Here is an 18,976-nt window from a genome sequence, read left to right as displayed (position 1 = left end):
CATTATGTGTAATGCACCTCTGTGCATGTATGATCTATAAATGCATCCTTATCATGGATTTATGAATTGTGTTGCCCCTGTTCTATGTAAATCTAATATAGTTTCATTGGTGGGCAAATACTTTTTGGCATTAAAGTAACATGAATCACTCTGACACTATAGAAAATTGTATTGAAATGAGCTTTGTAACTCCCTTTAAGCTATTTTAAAATTACTTCACATCTTTTAAGTCACAGTACAATATGTTTTTTTTTTCAGAGCACTATTACTGTATACATTATATTGCTTTTCTGAAAATGTATAGCTTATCTTCCAGCCTCTTTTCTTTAATTGCCTTCGAAAGTTCTCCATCCCATAGCATAACAATTGTACTCAAAAACTGTTAAAATTTTGGAATACATTATCTTACAAAAAAAATCACGTGTTTAAAAACCATGTGTCCTAAAACCACATGTGAACACCCAACAAGTGTAGAGTACACATAGGACCTATAAAAATAATCCCCATTTATAAGATAAGAGCGGGAAAAGGTAACCTATGCTATTGCAAATCACATGTTTTGTTTTCACCAGTGCAAATTGTAGTTCAAATTTGAAAATATTGTCATATGTGAAAATGTTGAATTTCACATGTTTTCATGTGGAAATTTTAAGTCATGTAAAAAAGCCATTCATATATGAAAATGTCCAGTTCACAAGTGACATTTTCTTTTCACACGTGAATATTTGAATTCACATGTGAAAATGTTGGCATGAAAAGTCAAATTTCACACAATATTTTGTAAGGGTTCATATGTACAATCCTCCAATTTAATTTCTCCTTTCTGAGATATGAATACTATAAATGTTTATTTATAGTTCTGGGAGAGTAAATTATGCTAAAATGTATTGTTTTTCCATATTTACTCATCAGATTTTATTTTGAAATATAAAACTGGGTGGTAGCAATAGAAGATGCAGCCATTGTGATACCCTAGATGATCCAACTGCATAAATAACTTTATATCCCTCAAACTTCACTTCTACATATATTCATCTGTTGCCAGTTGCAAAAACATACTTAAAGAAATGAACACAGGGGCCTCATAAAATTATATTTTCAGACCTTCACTCCTCTGCAAGGAAAACAGTAAATAGTACAGAAAGCTGGAAATGTGTAAGCCATTTGTGGAGAACAAAACAGGTCACGACTGAACCACGTGGAGGATTGCTATAAGCAATCAACCTGGACACGAGTGAATCATGATATCCATCTACACACTCCTGCTCCCAGCTTTCTTGGCAGGGTACAGCCTGAACCCCCTCATGTCTGCTGTTTAAAAAGTTCCCATTTGGGCCGAAGCTGCTGACATCCCACCTCAGATCCCTCCCCCTCACAACTTTTCTGAGTGAATGTGGCTAACATCTCCATGGGCGATAGATTTTTCATCTTATCCCACCAGTTTTGTTTCCATCCCTGTAAAAAAAAAAAAAAAAAAAAAATTCCTGAGAGTAAGCTTGCCCCAGGTATACATTCATTCACAAGTCAGCGGTTTACTCAATAGCAGTTTAAGCCACATCATTGTTGTAGATCTTCTATCTATTGCTCAAAATAACTTGTTAATATTAAATGATATCCCTCATTGAAATTTTCCCAAATAACAATATATTTCCAGGTGCCATTATAACTCAGCATTAAATGAAACATGTAATTTTACTGACTTCATTTTAAGTGACTGCAAAAACTAGCAGTTCGGCTATCACTCTACACCCCGTTTCCAAATGTCAAGGGTTTACAGAAAGGCCATTTGATACCAAGCATATAAGCACAGATGCACTAGAGTGTTGCAACAGTGTCCCCTAGTGATTCTACTGCATTCCATCACAGTATAGTTCTTTGATTCTAATTCAAGTGAGAACTAAGGGTGTATGGCAGATGCCTTCTCTCGTGAATACATTTTTATGGAGCTCTCTATAACTGTGTATAAATTTTTCTTGGAATAATAATTCAAATATGATCATGCATTTACATATTTACACTTTCATTTTGAGAAATTACATGACTTATGTTACGACTTGATTAAACTGAGGCGCCAAAAATCAGTTTCATTGCTGGACAGTATGCTTGACCTTATGTAGCTTGGCAGTAGGTCCATAATAATGAATGAGCAAAGGTTAGATAACCATGAGATCAAAGGAGTAAAGGTGAAATGTAGGACTGTTTAATTACAGCTTTTTAAAAAAAATTTTTTACAGCTGTCAAAGTAGCTAATGATAATTTGTGATTTAGGCCAGATAATCAGTTTTGCATCACCATTTGAAAGGAGCAGGGATGGTGAAGGTAGAATTTAAAATAATAATATATCATCCCAAAAATAATATTTTCAGTATCCTTTCACAATCTACCTGTTAAATTATCCATAGCAAATAAAATAGTGACATTCCCTTCATATTCCCTTGTTATTTTAATTGTTTCTAATACTACATCATATATGTGTAGCTAATGCCAAAATATAATGAGGTGCAATTACACTGTAGTCTGGCATTAACTTTTGTCAGTCCACTGTGCAGATCTAGGTATAATTGATTGTTAGAAATGTAGGCTTGATTTGTGAATTCAATTAAACTGACAGTGGTAATTAATTTCATTTTATACTGTAACTGAAATACAATGTAACAAAACAGTGTATTAATCCATCCATCATCTAAACCCGCTTATTCCTGGTCAGGGTCGCAGGAGGTACAGTGTATTCATCCATCCATCCATTATCTATACCCGCTTATCCTGGGCAGGGTCCTAGGGGGTGCTGGAGCCTATCCCATTGTCTATTGGGCAAGAAGCAGAAATACACCCTGGACAGGCCACCAGTCTATTGCAGGGCTCGTACACCATTCACTCACAAAATTTTAAAGTCTCCAATTAGCCTAGCTGCATGTCTTTTGGACTGAGGGAGGAAACTGAATATCCAGAGGAAACCCAAGCCCAGGAAACAGAAAGGCCCAGGCCAGGACTCGAACTCAGGACCTTCTTGTGGGGAGGTGATAGTGCTACCCACAGCACCACCATGCTGCCCTACAGTGTATTTTTTAGGAATAAACTTTAGTTAATTTATTAATTCTATTCATAACAATCAATTTTTCTGAAACATCAAAACAATGCCCATCTAATACAATTAAAAGAAATACCACGTGTCGGTATAGACAACTCAAAATGTCTTTCTGAAAAGGGTCAATGATATTCTATAACAGTATTAATTACAAAAAACTGTTTTAAGTGAAATGTTTGTGTTTTCTGGAAACCTCAAATGAATTGGATCAGTCCTAACATCAGCCGGCTCCCCATCACGGGGTATCAGGACAGATCTTTGAAAACTGCCACAGCTCTGTATATTTCTGCTGTACTTCAAACAACATGTACTCATCACTCGGCAGATTGCTTAGATTCAAACCTTCTTTCAAAGAGCGAGCCAAATTCATACTCTTAGAGTAGTATTGTGTACAGTGTATTGGCAATTTTGAATGGGAAATATACTTATGGATTTTGCGCTTGCATGCTTTATTTCCAACATGTCTATGTGTCCTACTTGGGACCACATATCTTTCAGCAGAACTTTATCCACAAACTGTGCTTACATTGCATACAATGTTTAAACTCATGTGATTAATCGATAGATCCTGCATTAGAGTGTATATTATAGAGTGTAGCGTGTAAATTACAATGATCTCTTAAGGATATTAATCTAATTTTCAATTTATAACTCCAGGTCACATGGCTACTACATCACTACATCATAATCATCATAGTACTAGGCCTATGGTTCAGTTGGTAGTGTATTGCGCGAACAGCGCAAAGGTACTAGTGGGTTCGAATTTGAGACTACAGATGCAGGAAAATATATGCATTCATAAACTGTATGTCGCTCTGGATAAACGTGTCTGCTAAACCGGAAATATTAAAAGCACGCATGTCTCAAAATGACCGATAGAATGAGGGATCTTTTGTCAGGACCCGTTGGGTTTAATGAGTTACGTTCGTGCAAAAAAAGTCTGCATTCTTAATGCTGATTTTTTTAGGAGTATCCACAACACAGTATGGCGTGACGTAGCTATAACAGAATCGGCAGTTGGCGAGTCCATAATTATTATAGTCTACCTGCGAAGTGGCACCAAGAATGGTTTTGAAAAAACGTTAAAAAAGCGCTGTTTTACATGGCAAAGCTGTCCAACGTAAACGTACACTGAGCGTATGGAAAAGTCAAATTACATTATCGTTCTTATTTTAATGTCGCTTTGGGACAATGGCTATTCTATTAAAGACTGTCTATTAAAGACTAACTAGACTTTTAAAAGCATTACCACAAAATAAACCTTCATTTATTTCCCGCCTTTACTTTGCTCTTCTATACATGTATTCTACTGCAATTCATGGCACATAAAATAGCTGTCAAAGAGCAGCATTACATTACTGAATTAATATCAAAGGTCAAAAAGTATCTCCCTGTAATTGCAAGGCCACCACCATGAATAATTGTAGATATAAATTCCGTCAGACAGGCAGAAATAAATTATATGAAGTATAATTTGCATCAGAATAATCAAACTACCCTTGAAAAGCACATTTGAAAAGATTTGGAAGATTTTTCTTTTGCCTTCATTTATTTCTTTGACCAGTATTCCTAGATGATTCTCATACATGCCAGAGCATTTTCAGTATTTCAAAAGAAGCCAAATTTATCCTCTTGTCAAATCTTGTTTTTTCATGGAAAACAGAGGGTGTTTTTCCGCAAGACTCAGCAGCTGCAAATGACTGGAATCAAGATTGGGTTGAATTGTTGAAATTGTGATGTAATTGTGGTTCCCATAGCAGTTTTACAATGGGCCTGGGCAAAAATGCACATTTCCGCTCATAGTTTCTAAGCAAATCACTTCTGATTTTACAGGATATGCGTCACTGCATATTTTAGCCAAAATACCTGGATTCCAAAAAGCATGTTCAATAATGCAGTAAGAAAACCACATGCTTGCTCACAAAGGGACACATAATTATCCAACCAATATTTGCTAACAAAGGATAAATTATATCTTATCAATGACCAGTTAGTTCAATTTTTTCTGTCACATTTGTTTTCTGATCTGTGTTTTTGATTTGCATTAAAAAAAATTGTATCTGAACTGACAAAGACTATTATCGAATTTAGGATTTTTTAATAAATAATTGTGAATACTGGAGCACTGAATTTTGACCCTACACAATGCTGGTTTATATTGGATAAGACAATAAAGACATTAATGTTACTCTTCTGTACTTCGATACCTGCCAGAAACATGCTTTGGCCCTTCTATTTTAGCCCTCACATCCATTGCCTTGACAAAGAAATGTCTCAAGAGGCAAAGGTGCCAAAAACAGGTGTCAGGACACAGCAAGGAATAGCATTCTGCCATAGGGTCAGTCAGTTGGGCATTTGGATTACACAGGATCTAGAGACTGCAGGTAAGTGAAAAACACTTTTTATGCTTACTTTTAGCTTATTTTAAGTTTTAAAAGAACGTTAACAGGTTCTAACCTGAAGGCACAATCATTGTTTTTCTGATGTTTTATAAGATGTCTCAAAATGAGGCCCTCAGAATAAGAACAATTGTCCCAACCTCCAGTTAGTCTTAAAACATTTAAATGTTTTTTTGTTTGTTTTTTTTTAGAGATAATCACCATTACTATTTAGACAGTAAACTTTCTACAGGCAAATGCTGGAGAAGCTAAGTAAGTTATTTGCTACTTAAAAGCTGCAACTTTCAAAGGCAAAAATATTTTTCAGCCAAATCAATCTCTGTTTGATTAGGTCTGGAAATTATATAGGCCATTTAAAGAAGTCTTTGAGTAGCTTATAGCGCTGGAACAGTACACCTCACGTAGATATGTTGAAAAAACAGAACAGTTTCAAAAATTATGCAGAATTCAGTGTTGCTGTGTTATTCTGTTAGTGTAGAATTTTGTAGTTTTGAGTTGTGAGAATGTTAATGATTGCACACCCCTGCCAATGTCTGTCCTTCATAAAACAAACAAGCATTACATACACAGAATGTGATTAGGTTCTCCACTGTGCACAGAATGTAACATAGAGCACTGTTGCTCAATGACTTAATATGTGTTACCGTAGTGATCATAGTGACACATATAACAGATTCCAGGTTTTTTTTTTCTTTCATTTTTATCTGCATTATCTCACTCACATGTACACTTGTCTCTTCCTCCCTCTCTGAATATCACTTTCTCACTCACTGCTTTTCAACTTTAGTTCAGCACAGCAGTTAACCTAGCCAGAAATCGTGGAGGTTCCCAACCCCCTGAAGATGTACGGCCTGTACCTGGAAGCAGTGAATGACTACATCAACGAGTCCTACGGGGAGGATGTATGGAGACTGATTGAGGCCCGGGCCGAGATCCCACATCTTAAGTTTGTTCGCCACCAGATGTACAAGTATGTATACTTTCCTACACTCAAAGCTCAATGCATATGATTCTCTGAGAGATATTCAATAGAATAAAAAACTGAGCTTGCATGAAAATGCACAAAATAATTGCACCACAGCATTCTCTTGTCAAAGACAATAGATTTCCAATACCAATTTTGTTTTCAGGAAATCATGAAAAGACAATGCTCCCCTTTCAGTTCTTCGAGCCATAAAAACCTTGCAGCACAAGAATACTGAAATTGGTTGACCCCACTGATGTAAAGGCAGCATAGATGAATTAGCTCCATTTCCAAAACATTTGTGCCAAAAAATTCAGCAACAAAAGACTGTCTCAACCTTTGTTATATCTCCATGGAAACAGGCTGTATTTCCTCAATCACTGGTAGCAACAGCTTTTGTCACTAAGACAAAATGGATGAGCAATTTAAAAAAAACAGCCTCCTGTGGTAGGAAAAGGTTCATCGTCTTCAATTACTCCTTTTTTATAATAATCCCATGCTATCGCTTATAGCTTCTCCAGGCTGAGGTAGTGATAATAAGCCTCAGTTTTATCATCTAGGATTGTCATGGGGATCACTGGCGCATGAGGACGTCTTCCAGTTTATGACATGACATAAATTTGGAAATGATTTGTGGCAATGGGAAAGTGAGATTTCATAAACACCAAATTGGTTGCACTAGCACGTCCTGTCAAAGACAACAATTTAAACTAAGAATGTTTTACAATGAAGAGCAACATCATTCAGTTATTTCAAGAGTCAGTGGTTGTGTATGGTAGCTCACGCCAACCACAATGCCCAACTATCCCATTATTAATAAGGTGTGAGTGCGGTATCCAGTTTCTGTCAGTGACAGGTCCTTAACAGAAAATCTCCCTCATCACAGTGACAATTTGATCCTACGCTTGGCCAAGGCAGCTGGAGAGGTCCTGGGTAAAACCCATGATGAGCTGATGTATGCCTTTGGGGTCTACATGGTGAAGAGGATTGGCAATTATGGCTATGAAAGAATTTTGAAGGTGACCCAAATTAATCTTCTTTGCCTTGGTGAACTGTTGCATTGGTCTTTTGAAAATTAGTAGAAATATATGTTTGGTGTGTTTGTCTTTTTTCATCTGTAACAGGTGCTTGGGCGAAACGTGCGAGACTTCATCAATGAGCTAGACAACCTGCACGAGTACTTTCGTTTCTCGTTCCCCAAGGTACAGCCACCCAGCTTTTGTGTGGAGGAGGAGTGTGAAACTAGCCTGACCCTGCACTACCGCAGCACCAGGAAGGGCTTCACCCAGTTTGTGAAAGGTAAGAGATTTACAAACGAGCATGCGAACAGTGAGCCTAGCTCACCATGGTTGTCATTTAGAGTACTTAATCTGATGTTAAAAATATATCCTTAGTCTTGTTTCTTCTTATGTCTATGTTCACTCCTCAGGACAGTTGTCTCAAGTTGGACGACAGTTTTACAACACAGACATTGAAGTGGAGATCCTATCCAAGGAGGAAACTGAGAAGATGACGTATGTGGTGAGTGAGGAGAACCATCCCTTCTTCTTTTCCTGCACCACCTTATATGGGGTATATAAACAATAAACCATGACAGGCTTTGTTTTCTGGATGCATATGCATGCCTGGGGTGAAACTGCTGTCCAAGGCTGAAAGCCAAGTGCCATTTCCACTGCAAAAGTTCCTATATATGCAGAGAAAACATGGATTGAAACAATTTATTCCACTTATATCACAGCTGCTTTCCATAAAATACAAACACACAATAACAAAAAAAATTCTAGAAACGATCACATTTTGATATGTGTAAATCTGCCAGGAAACAATTTCTCATTTGCAAAGATGCAGAAAGAAATGTAGCATACTACAGAATCTTTGCAATGGGCTAAAAAGAATTGTTCAATCACAATAAAAAGGAGAGATATTTAATAAACAGTGTAGGAAACTGACTTAGTCCATTCTACACAGAACAATAGTTAAAAGCCTGTTATCTTGCTACATGATTAGTTAAAAAATAGCACTGTTGTGAGCAAACTAGCAGTAATTATCTAAGCAAGTCAGCACAGCTGAAGTGCTGCATTCTAGCTAGCTAGCTAGCTAGCTAGCATTACAGCTAGATAGCTAATACTAGCTTATGTTAGTCACAATTTTGTGGCTTAAAATGACCATGCTGACATATCATAGGTTCTAGTGTATAAGCAATGATCCTTTTTTAAAGCAAGTGTGTGTATCTCTATGGAATATGCTTTAAAAGTGAGAAGGATTTAATATACAGTAGATAAACAAATCCAGAATGTAATAACCTTATCCTGGTCATAACCTGGTGTATATTGCATGTCATACTTGATGACCAATAGTTACTACATACCAAGCAACCAAGGCTGCCAAAACTGAACTGTTTGTCTCAAGGTCAAGGAATTATTATAATAAATTTTTTTCCCCAAGAACAGCCCAGTGCATCGTTTAAATGATGGTGCTTTGCAGTGGGAACAGCAGTAAATATTTAATATATAATTTACAAATGGATAAATCTTCATTTATTTTGCCTGAAATACATTCCTGTTTTGAGTTGGTATGGTTTAGCTTGCCTTTGTAAGAGGATATTAACATACTTTTAAAGAAGTATTTGTGGGGTCAAGTAGTAAATTTTGCAGAATACATAAAACTTAATAGGCTGTGCACTATATTATCACCTGTGCACTAGTAACTGTTCTGGTTCTCTCAATGGTTTAAATTCTAAATGTAAATACTAACTTTATTTATATTCTTAAATTCATTAAATACCATTGAAAGAACCAGAACAGTTAATAGAGCACATGTGATTGCATCACCTTTGAAATTCCTGTAACAGTGAGCTTCCTTTTTGCTACAGGTCTACAAGATGAATTTTGACAACGCCGCCTTCAAGCACCGCATGCCCCAGCAGAAGACTGCTCCGGGGTACGAGAAGCTGCCCATGAAACGAGGCATCTTTTTTGACATGTTCCCCTTCAGTGTCATCTTCCGCCGGGACATGACCATGTATCGCATTGGGGATGGGCTCAAGGAGGTCTTCTCAGACCTGCAAGGGAAGAAGGTCAATGAAGAGTTCACTCTGGTGCGCCCTATGCTGGAGTTCAGCTGGGATAATGTGAGTGCAGGTGGCGGTTGTCTTTAACTCTGTGTGTGGATGTAATCCAGCCTCTGACAAGAAAGAAAATTTAGCACTCACAAGAAACAATGCAATGTTTACTTTTCATTATTTTTATGAATCTCACTGAAGTCTATTCAGAATTGTAATGCAAATTATGTGTCTCACAATTATCAAGATACAAAGAAAAACTTTTTTGCATTTTGTCTGACTTTGAACCCAATAATCCAACCTTTCCCTCTCATCATCTAATCACACAAGATCATGTGATTTAATCATTGTGATATGAAATTATGCGCTTCTGAGTTGTTTTTGCTTTGCTATACTGTAGTATCATTGAAAATAAAGCATAAGAAAATAAACCATCATATTTTCAAGGGGTATTATACTTGTATTTTGCACTATAGCAGGATTACTCAACCCTGTTTATGGAAGACTGCAGGGTATGTTGGCTTTCTGATGTTACTCAGCACATCATTTCTCAAATAAAGCAGTTGATTACAATTAACTCATTTCACCTGGTTCTTAGGGTCTAAATTAATGTTAATTTAAATTTGAGTACAAAAATGAGCATATCCTGCAGGTCTCCAGGACCAAAGCATTCCTCTCTTCTGTCCACCATTTTCTCTTGCATCTCTTGGTAACTGTGCAGCCAAGTATTTGCTCTACCATATTCCTCAGATCTATACCCACCTGAACAATGTCTTTGAGCTGCTGTCAAAGGCTGTTGTGGAGAGCAAGCAAAAAGTGAACATTCCCAAACTGAGCAAAGAGGAACCAGAGGAGAAGGAGGAGAGTGAGAAACCCAAGGAGGAGAGAGGTACATTCATACCCCCTGATAAGAACAAACTATAATAAATAAATTATACTAATACCACTGTTAGGATATGATGTTTAAAATTCAACAATAAAGAAACCTGCCATTTAAAATGGTAGAATTAAAGATGCTGGCAAGATATCAGTAAAAACTATTCGGTCAGGTGACATCAGCTACAATTCATTGACGTCTCATTTTGTTGCGTGCATACAGAGATCAAGGCAATAGAGGAGATGAAGGGGACGGACCAGGAGTACAGCAGTGCTCTGACGCAGTACAATAGCTCTGCCAACTCTGGTGGAGAAGACATCGAGCTGCTGGCCTTCCAGACCGTCACAGGTCAAACTTCACCGCACAGGATATTAATTTTTTTCCCTGCAGTAATTTATACTGTATATAGCTCCAGCAGCATGTACAATTTTTGGTTCAGTGCCAGGGCTACATAATACAAAATATGATGAAGCAGCAAGAAAAAGATAGACAGTTTCTCACAAGCATAGTAGTGAAATGTTGTACCGTACAGTATTGCTTTGATCAGGCCTCTGACATTTCAAAAAATTTGCATTGGATTGTGAAAGAAAAACATCACATTAAAATGATAAACCATGTCAGATCTGAATAACAACATTGCCAGACCAGCATCAGGAAGGTATTGTTTCTGGGAGAACTGAACTTATTCTGTCTCATTCTAAGACACAATCTCTGCCTATCCCATCAGTATTTCTCTTCGCTTTCATTAGCATTAATAACTGGCATATGCTAAACAATCAGCAGAGATCAACAAATGGCAGCCATATTTCAAAGAGCATCAGTGGAATGAACTGCCATATAAAATGGAAGCTGACTTATCAATACAGTCTATGTAGATATTTTATGGATACTCATAAAAATGAAACAGTCTTTGTCAGATGCATTTGACCATCCTGTATTACAGAGAGAAAAGATGTAGTGTAGAAGTAATTATCATCTGTCTCTCTATTCATCATTCTATTGTAAATGTGCACTTATTCTCTCCAACCCCCAGGAAAGTGCAGTGAGACTATATTTGAGGACATGCGAGAGCCACCGAAGAAGCCTCTTCACCTGAAAGGCCAGATGAAGTACGTCCCACAGTGGGACTCCCTCATCTTCCTTGGGACGCCAATGTAAGCTTCACTTGGGGATTCTTGCATGCCAAGCATCCAGCCCAATGTGGAAAGAAGTCTGTGACAATCAGATAGTATAAAAGCACATTTACAACTACTGTTACCCATTCCTTTTCTTGGGTTGGGCCTGTGAATGAGAATTTGCCCATATATATAAAGCCTGGATAAATAAAATCTAAAATCTAAATCTAATCTCTTTTCAGTATTGAAACAGTAGAGGACATGATCAAAATGGGTGTGTATGTCAACGATCTGAACCTCCATGATTCCAGCAGAGAGCTAATTTTAGCAGGAACTCAGCAATCAGCAGAACTGCAGCTAGCTCTTGACCAGGTATTTTTCAGTGTGAAACATATGCACTCTACACACACATAAAGGTTGGCAGGGGCCTCACACACAGCCGCACAGAAGCAGATGCACACAGCTTCAAAGAGAGAGGATTAAAAGCTTCATCTTTAGCCAGCTGACTGTCCTCAATGCCCTTATTATTGTATTGCATGATTAGCAATTGCATCAGTTTAATTGAAATCACCCATTGTGAGTACACAAAGGTTATATCACCATCTTCTGTGTGGTTATGTGAAAAGGGGGCAGCTGCAGTTTAATGATACTTATGCAAATTGGCACAGTGGCATTATTTAATCTAGGCCATGCCATTGTGCCATTGGTCCCCTAGAAATCATAAATGACCACTAGAAACCAGTTCGGCCCAATTGACCCCCTACCTGATTGACCAGGGGGAAAAAACAAAATGTAACAGTACTGTTTTCTTTGTAACTTTACATAACTTTAGAACTTTTTACATCAGCAGCCACACCAGTAACATTACTAAATGTTGCAAGTTAGTTAATATAGCTAACATGATCTATTTAGATAACATTCTGTATTCATATAGTAATTAATCAATAACATCAACATTAGTTATGTCTTGTATTAATGTAACTTCTCTAGTTGGCAAAGTGAGCCAGCTAGCTAGCTAGTTTCGCAGAGGCATAAACCCTAGTATTATCTTGTTAGCTAGCTAGTTGGCCATCTGTAGCACTAGCTGCAAATCTTTTTATCTAATGTCACATCAGTAATGCTCCAAGCTAGCTTACTAGCTGGCTAAACTACAAAGTTAGTTACCATATTAACTATGGTGAATTTCTTGCAGTAAAATGAGTTTTTAAAAAATCAGTAACTGTAAGGTTAGCTAAGTAACTTAATTCTTACATTACTCAATTGTGGAAAGACAGTGCTAGAATTCTATCAGCAGTTGCTAAGGTAAAGCACAATTGTTATTTCAACGATTGGACGGGTATTCTGCTGTAAGATGAGCATTCCAATTCAAGTTAGTGGGGGCCATTTGTAAAATTCAATGAATGTATTTTTACTGTGTTTTTACAATAAAAGATGCATTCATATATCATTAATTAAAGATTAATTAATATAGTGTGTTTGTACAATAAAAGTAAGTACAAATTTACTTCCAGGGTGTTTCTGAGTTGTTGTTTTTTTTAACTGACTCCTGACATTTGAAAATGGCCCTCTAAAAACAGTAGTGAATCCTGGATTAAACACTAATAATGGATGGATGGACATGGACATGGATAATCATGCAAAACCATGAAAACAGGTCCATAAAAAATGTAGATGTAATTCTTATTTACATTGTTTTCCTCCAATATTTCATTATACGCAAACCTCTACCAGATGGAAGCTCGCGCAAACTTACATGTGCAGTTGCTCTGAATAGTAAAGTATGCGATGTGCGCATTCACATCTCTGCTTGTGTCCACCACCCAAGGAGCAGCAGAAATACGCCCAGCTGCAGGAAATTATCAAGAAGCTGGACGAGGAGAAGAAGAGGGGAGACTCGCTGCTGTACGCCATGATCCCCAAGGCTGTGGCCGACCGCCTGCGGAAGGGCATCACGGCCCTGGAGACCTGCCAGGTACAGACAGGGCACTTTTATCCAAACCAACCACTTTCCTGTGCTCCTCTAAAGACTCAGTGTTTAGTGGCCCTTACAAAATGGAATATAGAGATGTTACATTGAGATGAAAAACAGTATGAAAAAAATAAAAATGCAAGAAGTACCTTCTTGTGTACAATAAGAATAATACAAATTTGTATGTGTTTCTTGACTCATTGACATATACATTTATTAATTACCAGTGCTAGAAGAAGTTAAGTTGAGCTTTGTTAATGTTAAATAGAACATTGATGGTCCATTGCTCCACTTTCAATGTTCCCTCACTGATGCCATGTCTTTTATGACATGAGTTTGCATGAGATGCCAAGAATCATTCTTACTGTAGCTTGACTTGAGTCACAGTAGTGCTTTTCTTGATTTTGCACAGCTTTCTGGTTTTCTGTAACTGACACACATAGGTTTTATCTATATATGGTGGCACGTGTATGTAGAAACTGCTTTGGAAAATATATTTGTAATTTTTCATTTTCCAATATAATGCAATACTTAAGTGTATTTAAACTTTAAATGTGAATCTAGAAATCTTTTCTTAAGTTGTGGATGTGCACTAATTGGAAATGATCTTATTAATGCCTTTCATCTCGTTGGTTGTAGGTCTTCCCAGATGTGACCATCCTTTTCAGTGATGTGGTGAAATTCAACGAGATCTGTATCCACATCACCCCCATGCAGGTGGTGGACATGCTGAATGAGATCTACATTGTCTTCGACACACTCAGCGAGAAACACAACGTGTACAAGGTGACAGGGCCAAAGCAGGGGATTCTGGGAAGGCATTCAAAGACAGAAACTGATCCTTTCCTCCATGAGCTCTGATGTATGCTGATACCATGGCTAAATTTCACGGCCTACAGCATTAGCCGAAAGTGAATCTTTGTCATGAATGTAATAACACCATTTGTGCCCATTCAAATCTATCTCACTGCCGGCGTGCCACCATATACAAATACTTCCTGTATTTACTTTGGTGTGAATGGAAAATTTAAGTTGAGCTCCTCCATATTGTGTAACAATTCCAGGTGGAGACCATCCGAGATGCTTACATGGTGGTAGCAGGGGTTCCCAACAAGACCACCTTCCATGCCCACCACATCTGTGACATGGCCCTGGATATGCTGAGCTCTATTGACCATCTCAAAGACCCCTCCACTGGAGACAATATCCAGATACGTGTGGGTAAGTCCAGTATCAAAGATATTCTTATTAACTCAGTGGTGTACAGGTGTAGGGTATACTCTCTCAGCCTATATATGGGTGGATGGCTTAGCTGCCATCCCAATGAGAAATTTGACTTGAAGTCATACTGTGCCACTCTGTTGGCTTTTGAAATAGTGCCCACAGGCTGGTGAAGAAGTAGGCATCCAAAATGAAACATGAAAAATGAAATGAGTCTACTGTAAATGCACAATATAAAAAAATTAAAAAATTGTGGACAGTCTTTTATTGTATTGGGACTTTCGGATTGGGATTTGTGATGTTAAATCTGAAAATTGAATATAATGTACAAGAAAAGTACTGATTGTGAATCACTCCACAAGGTATCTCAGAATCACAAGGTCACAGAAAAATGAATTCACTATATATATTTTTTTCATAAAGTTGACTTGTGTTGTGTCCTGCAGGGATCCACTCCGGCATGGTCGTGGCTGGGGTGGTGGGGCTGAAGATGCCTCGCTACTGCCTGTTTGGAGACACGGTCAACACTGCCTCCCGCATGGAAAGCAATGGGGTGGTGAGTGGGAGCCACGTGTTTTTGGGCAGGAACTGCAAACATTTGTCCATGGGGTTGATGCGCTGGTGCACAATGTTTCCAGGAAGCTGGTTAACTTTCTCTTTCTGATGTTTGACTATGTGTGCAGGGAATGCAAATCCACATTAGCCAGACTACCAAGGATCACCTGGAGCATGAACCCTACATCATTGAGGAGAGAGGAAAAATCTTTGTCAAGGTGAGACCCCCTCGCAGCTGCCAAACTCACTGCCTTTAGTTTGCTTCCTGGGACAAACCAGGTACTACACTAGTGCATGAAGACATTTACATTTACATTCACATGATTTAGACCCTCCTCTGAGCAACTTACAACACAGTGCATTTATTTACACTGTTGACATTACTAAGTCTTTACGTGTCCACCTTCGATGTCCTCTTTCGGTATCCTCCTTCCATCCTTACCTCCAGGGTAAGGGTTACATGAAGACGTACTGGCTCAAGGGGAAGAAGGATCTGTCATTTAAAACCCCAGCAGAGCTGAGGTACAGCAGTGAGCAGAAAGATTCAGAGGACAGGAGCTCCAATAGGTGAGTTCAGTAACAAGGCATGCTGACCTTACTGTTCAAGTGTGGGTGGACAGCATATTAAAATCTGGCATAAAAGATTGGCATTAAAACCACAGGTTATTGCTGTTTTCCTCCTGTGACAGCTTTCAGATGTTTTGGCTAAAATTCCCTTTGTCATTTCCTGATTTGCAGCTCCAACTGTAACGATGCCAAACGCTCCACCTCCAACCTCAATATACCAAATGAGGAGCAGGCAGAGGGGAAGCCCACCCCACCTGACCTGCCACCCGATACCCTCCCACCTTTGGAAGGCACAACAGAGGCCCCCACCTCCTCCACTGAGCCCCAAGACAAAGAGAAGACCAAAAAGACTAAGAACAACAAAGGAGGGAAGCCTGACGCCAGCTCAGGGAATGCAGAGGAGAGGCCTCCCTCTGTTGGTGGCTCTGAGAATGCAGGTCCAAAACTCTATAACAAAAAGCACAACTATAGGCACCAGTACACTCGGTTACCGACTACCCATCCCATGCGCAGCACTACCTGTATTGTTCTGTGAGAACAACAGTGATGGAATAATTTGTCCCCACACCCCACCTCACCACTTAACTTTCTGACAATGGACTGGCTTATATGTACTAAAAATGATCCACTGTCATTGAACAAAAATATTGAGCAGTCAGTAAGACTGTTTCATAAGGATGTCTTCACAGTAATTATCTTAAGCATACATAAACACATGAAATGACTGTAAACTATTTTTGTTCATAAAAATTATATGTACAGTCACAAATATTTCATATTTTGGCTGCAAATGTGATATTGGATTTTTTATGTGTTTGTTTTGTAACATTTGAATGATGTTCTCAAAAAGGATAGTGAACAATAATGATCAGACTTTTATTTTATTTGAGTCACTATGGGATGGTTTTCTTTTATTCAATCTGTACTGGCCAAATTTTAGTTACTGTAGATGTTCTTGTGTACACAATGGCTATATTATCAGTCTTATTTCATAAATCAGCAATTGGCTGCTTTTGATCATTACTAGGACAATTTTCCACCATACAATATATGATCACAATTTCAATAACTCACTTCACTACTGTGAGGCCGATACACACAAGAAGCAGACAATGAAAAAATGCAAACTTAAAAGAAACATTTTATGATGTATTCAGATATATTTACTACTCATATTTTATTATTTTATGTAGATTTGTTTTGTTCCTTTGTTAATATTATGAGGTAAAAATATGCTCTAATATATCAAGACATGAAAGGTGCAGTCATTAAAGGTGCAGTGTATTTTCAAATTTAAGAAGTAAAGGAAGTTTAAAGAAGAAAATGAAGATTTTTATCAGAAACATACTCTTGAGTCATTATATTTTAAAGCTACCATTATATTAGTTACCAGTTATATTTATGCTTTTTATGTATTTTATCCGGAGTAAAATCAAAGGGACCAGAAAGTTAGGACTTAAATTAAATATGAAATTAAATATGCCCTTTGATTTTTATCTTGGACTTATTATTTTATTTTTTAGTCAAGGATCTGCCTGTGTGGTGCATGGTTTTCAGCCACTGCTGACTGACAGTGGGATTTATCCTTTTCTATATAGTGTTAGGACAATATAGCATTAAATGACATTGCATCACATTTTATTTCAGAGACACCAAAACAACGATCAATAAGTCTGTACCGAAGGTCATTGGAACGAATACAAATGCAGGTCAGAGGAAGTACAATTCTCATAAAGTAGCAGGTATTCATAGCCATGAACATCAAGTCTAGTTCACACAGAAAAACTTTGACTGTGACATGACATAAGCCATGAGACCCTGACCCTGACCTGACCCTGGCAGTGACCGGCAGTCAGTGGCGATAGTCATGGCGAGCACTAGTAGTATCAAGGGCTTGTGTGGGATGAAGAGCAGCTCTGTTTTGTCGAGGTTGAGCTGCAGGTGATATCTAGCCATCCACTTTGAGCTTTCAACCAGACAGGCAGAATTGGGTGTCATCAGCATAACCGTGGTAAGAGAAGCTATGTGAAGTAATGACAGTGCCAAGAGATTTAGTGTAAATGGAGAACAGCAGAGGCCCGAGTACAGATCCCTGCAGGACTCCTGTAAAAAGGGGATGAGGTGCAGAAACAGACCCCCACCACATGGTAGGACCTATCTGCTCAATAAGATGCTATCTGTGGTCAGATTGACTCTCAAGAATAACTATCTCTGCAGGTAAAATAATATATTGTATCCCATTTTAGTCATTGAACAACTTTCCTTGTACAACTTTGTTGTCAATAGTGGTCAGAAGGATACAGGGATGCAAAATGTTCAATATAAGCTCACCACCATCAATCTTCTTCAGCAGGAATAAACATCATTAAAAATCAAGTCGGCTTTTTAAATACGGGAAGGAGGAAACTATGATGTGGATTGAGGGCAACAGGCCAGAGTGCGGTTTTGTACAAGATCCAAACAGTTTTAGCATACTCATCAGATTGAAGAGCGCTGATAGTAGAAGACCATCATTGAAAGGCAAATTCAGTTGCTCAGCTTAGCCAAACTGAAAGTCAAAGCATGCTTATCTTGGTGTTTCTTTCTCACTCTAGCCTCAGATAGCCCAGCAGTGTACTTCACACTTGAAGGATGTTTCGCTTGTTTTAATTTTTTTTAAAACTTATTTTCCAAACACAACATATGTATTTTACATGTTTCTTAAAATTGTGCTGTTCTAGGGCATAGTTCTGCCAATTTTTCAGATAACTGTGTATCATAGTCCTCCAAATCTGAGTGAGGTACTTAGCAACAGTAGTTAATTTAATCTAACACATTTCATGACTGAATGCCAATTGTATGCTCTAGTGGAATAAAAAAAAGTCAGAAAGTCAATTAGACATGAAATTCTGGCACATGATTAATGCATGTGGATTATAGTTATAGTAAAAAAGTATTACCAAATATTATTTTGAATTTGGTGACATGTGTGGCCCTTTCCATAGGGTAGCTGACCTCTTGAGCCATATATGAGTCCCCCTACATGGGCAGGGGTCCCAACAATAATTAAAACAGGATTTTGCATTGTGCATTAAAGCCATAACGGCAAAATATATATATATATATACAATTACACAAACACGGATTCACGGCCTGAGAAATTTGCACAGGAGAGAAGGACTGC

At 38.0% G+C, this 18,976-nt stretch overlaps 1 protein-coding gene across 2 annotated transcripts; it reads left to right on the top strand.

Moving 5' to 3' along the window:
• Positions 1-5,422: 5,422 nt before the first annotated feature.
• LOC118224046 (soluble guanylate cyclase 88E-like) lies at positions 5,423-18,417 on the top strand. Of its 2 annotated transcripts, XM_035411202.1 has the most exons (18): positions 5,427-5,469; positions 5,676-5,736; positions 6,272-6,454; positions 7,335-7,467; positions 7,573-7,747; positions 7,878-7,969; positions 9,321-9,578; positions 10,260-10,398; positions 10,609-10,734; positions 11,420-11,540; positions 11,744-11,873; positions 13,327-13,473; positions 14,110-14,256; positions 14,535-14,691; positions 15,138-15,247; positions 15,375-15,464; positions 15,695-15,813; positions 15,985-16,348. In XM_035411202.1, the coding sequence occupies exons 3-18, from the start codon at positions 6,327-6,329 to the stop codon at positions 16,346-16,348; spliced, it is 2,436 nt and encodes an 811-aa protein (XP_035267093.1). In that variant the 5' UTR covers positions 5,427-5,469; positions 5,676-5,736; positions 6,272-6,326. The 2 variants fall into 2 exon arrangements, with proteins under 2 accessions (XP_035267101.1, XP_035267093.1); XM_035411210.1 differs by lacking the exon at positions 5,676-5,736 and having other exon boundaries at positions 5,423-5,469; positions 15,985-18,417.
• The last annotated feature ends 559 nt before the right edge of the window (positions 18,418-18,976 follow it).

The sequence above is a fragment of the Anguilla anguilla genome, chromosome 1 (assembly GCF_013347855.1).
Source record: "Anguilla anguilla isolate fAngAng1 chromosome 1, fAngAng1.pri, whole genome shotgun sequence".
In the NCBI taxonomy this organism is placed as follows: Eukaryota; Metazoa; Chordata; class Actinopteri; order Anguilliformes; family Anguillidae; genus Anguilla; species Anguilla anguilla.
The sequence above is the reverse complement of the archived record's forward strand: the minus strand, read 5'-3'. Positions and strand labels throughout refer to the sequence as shown.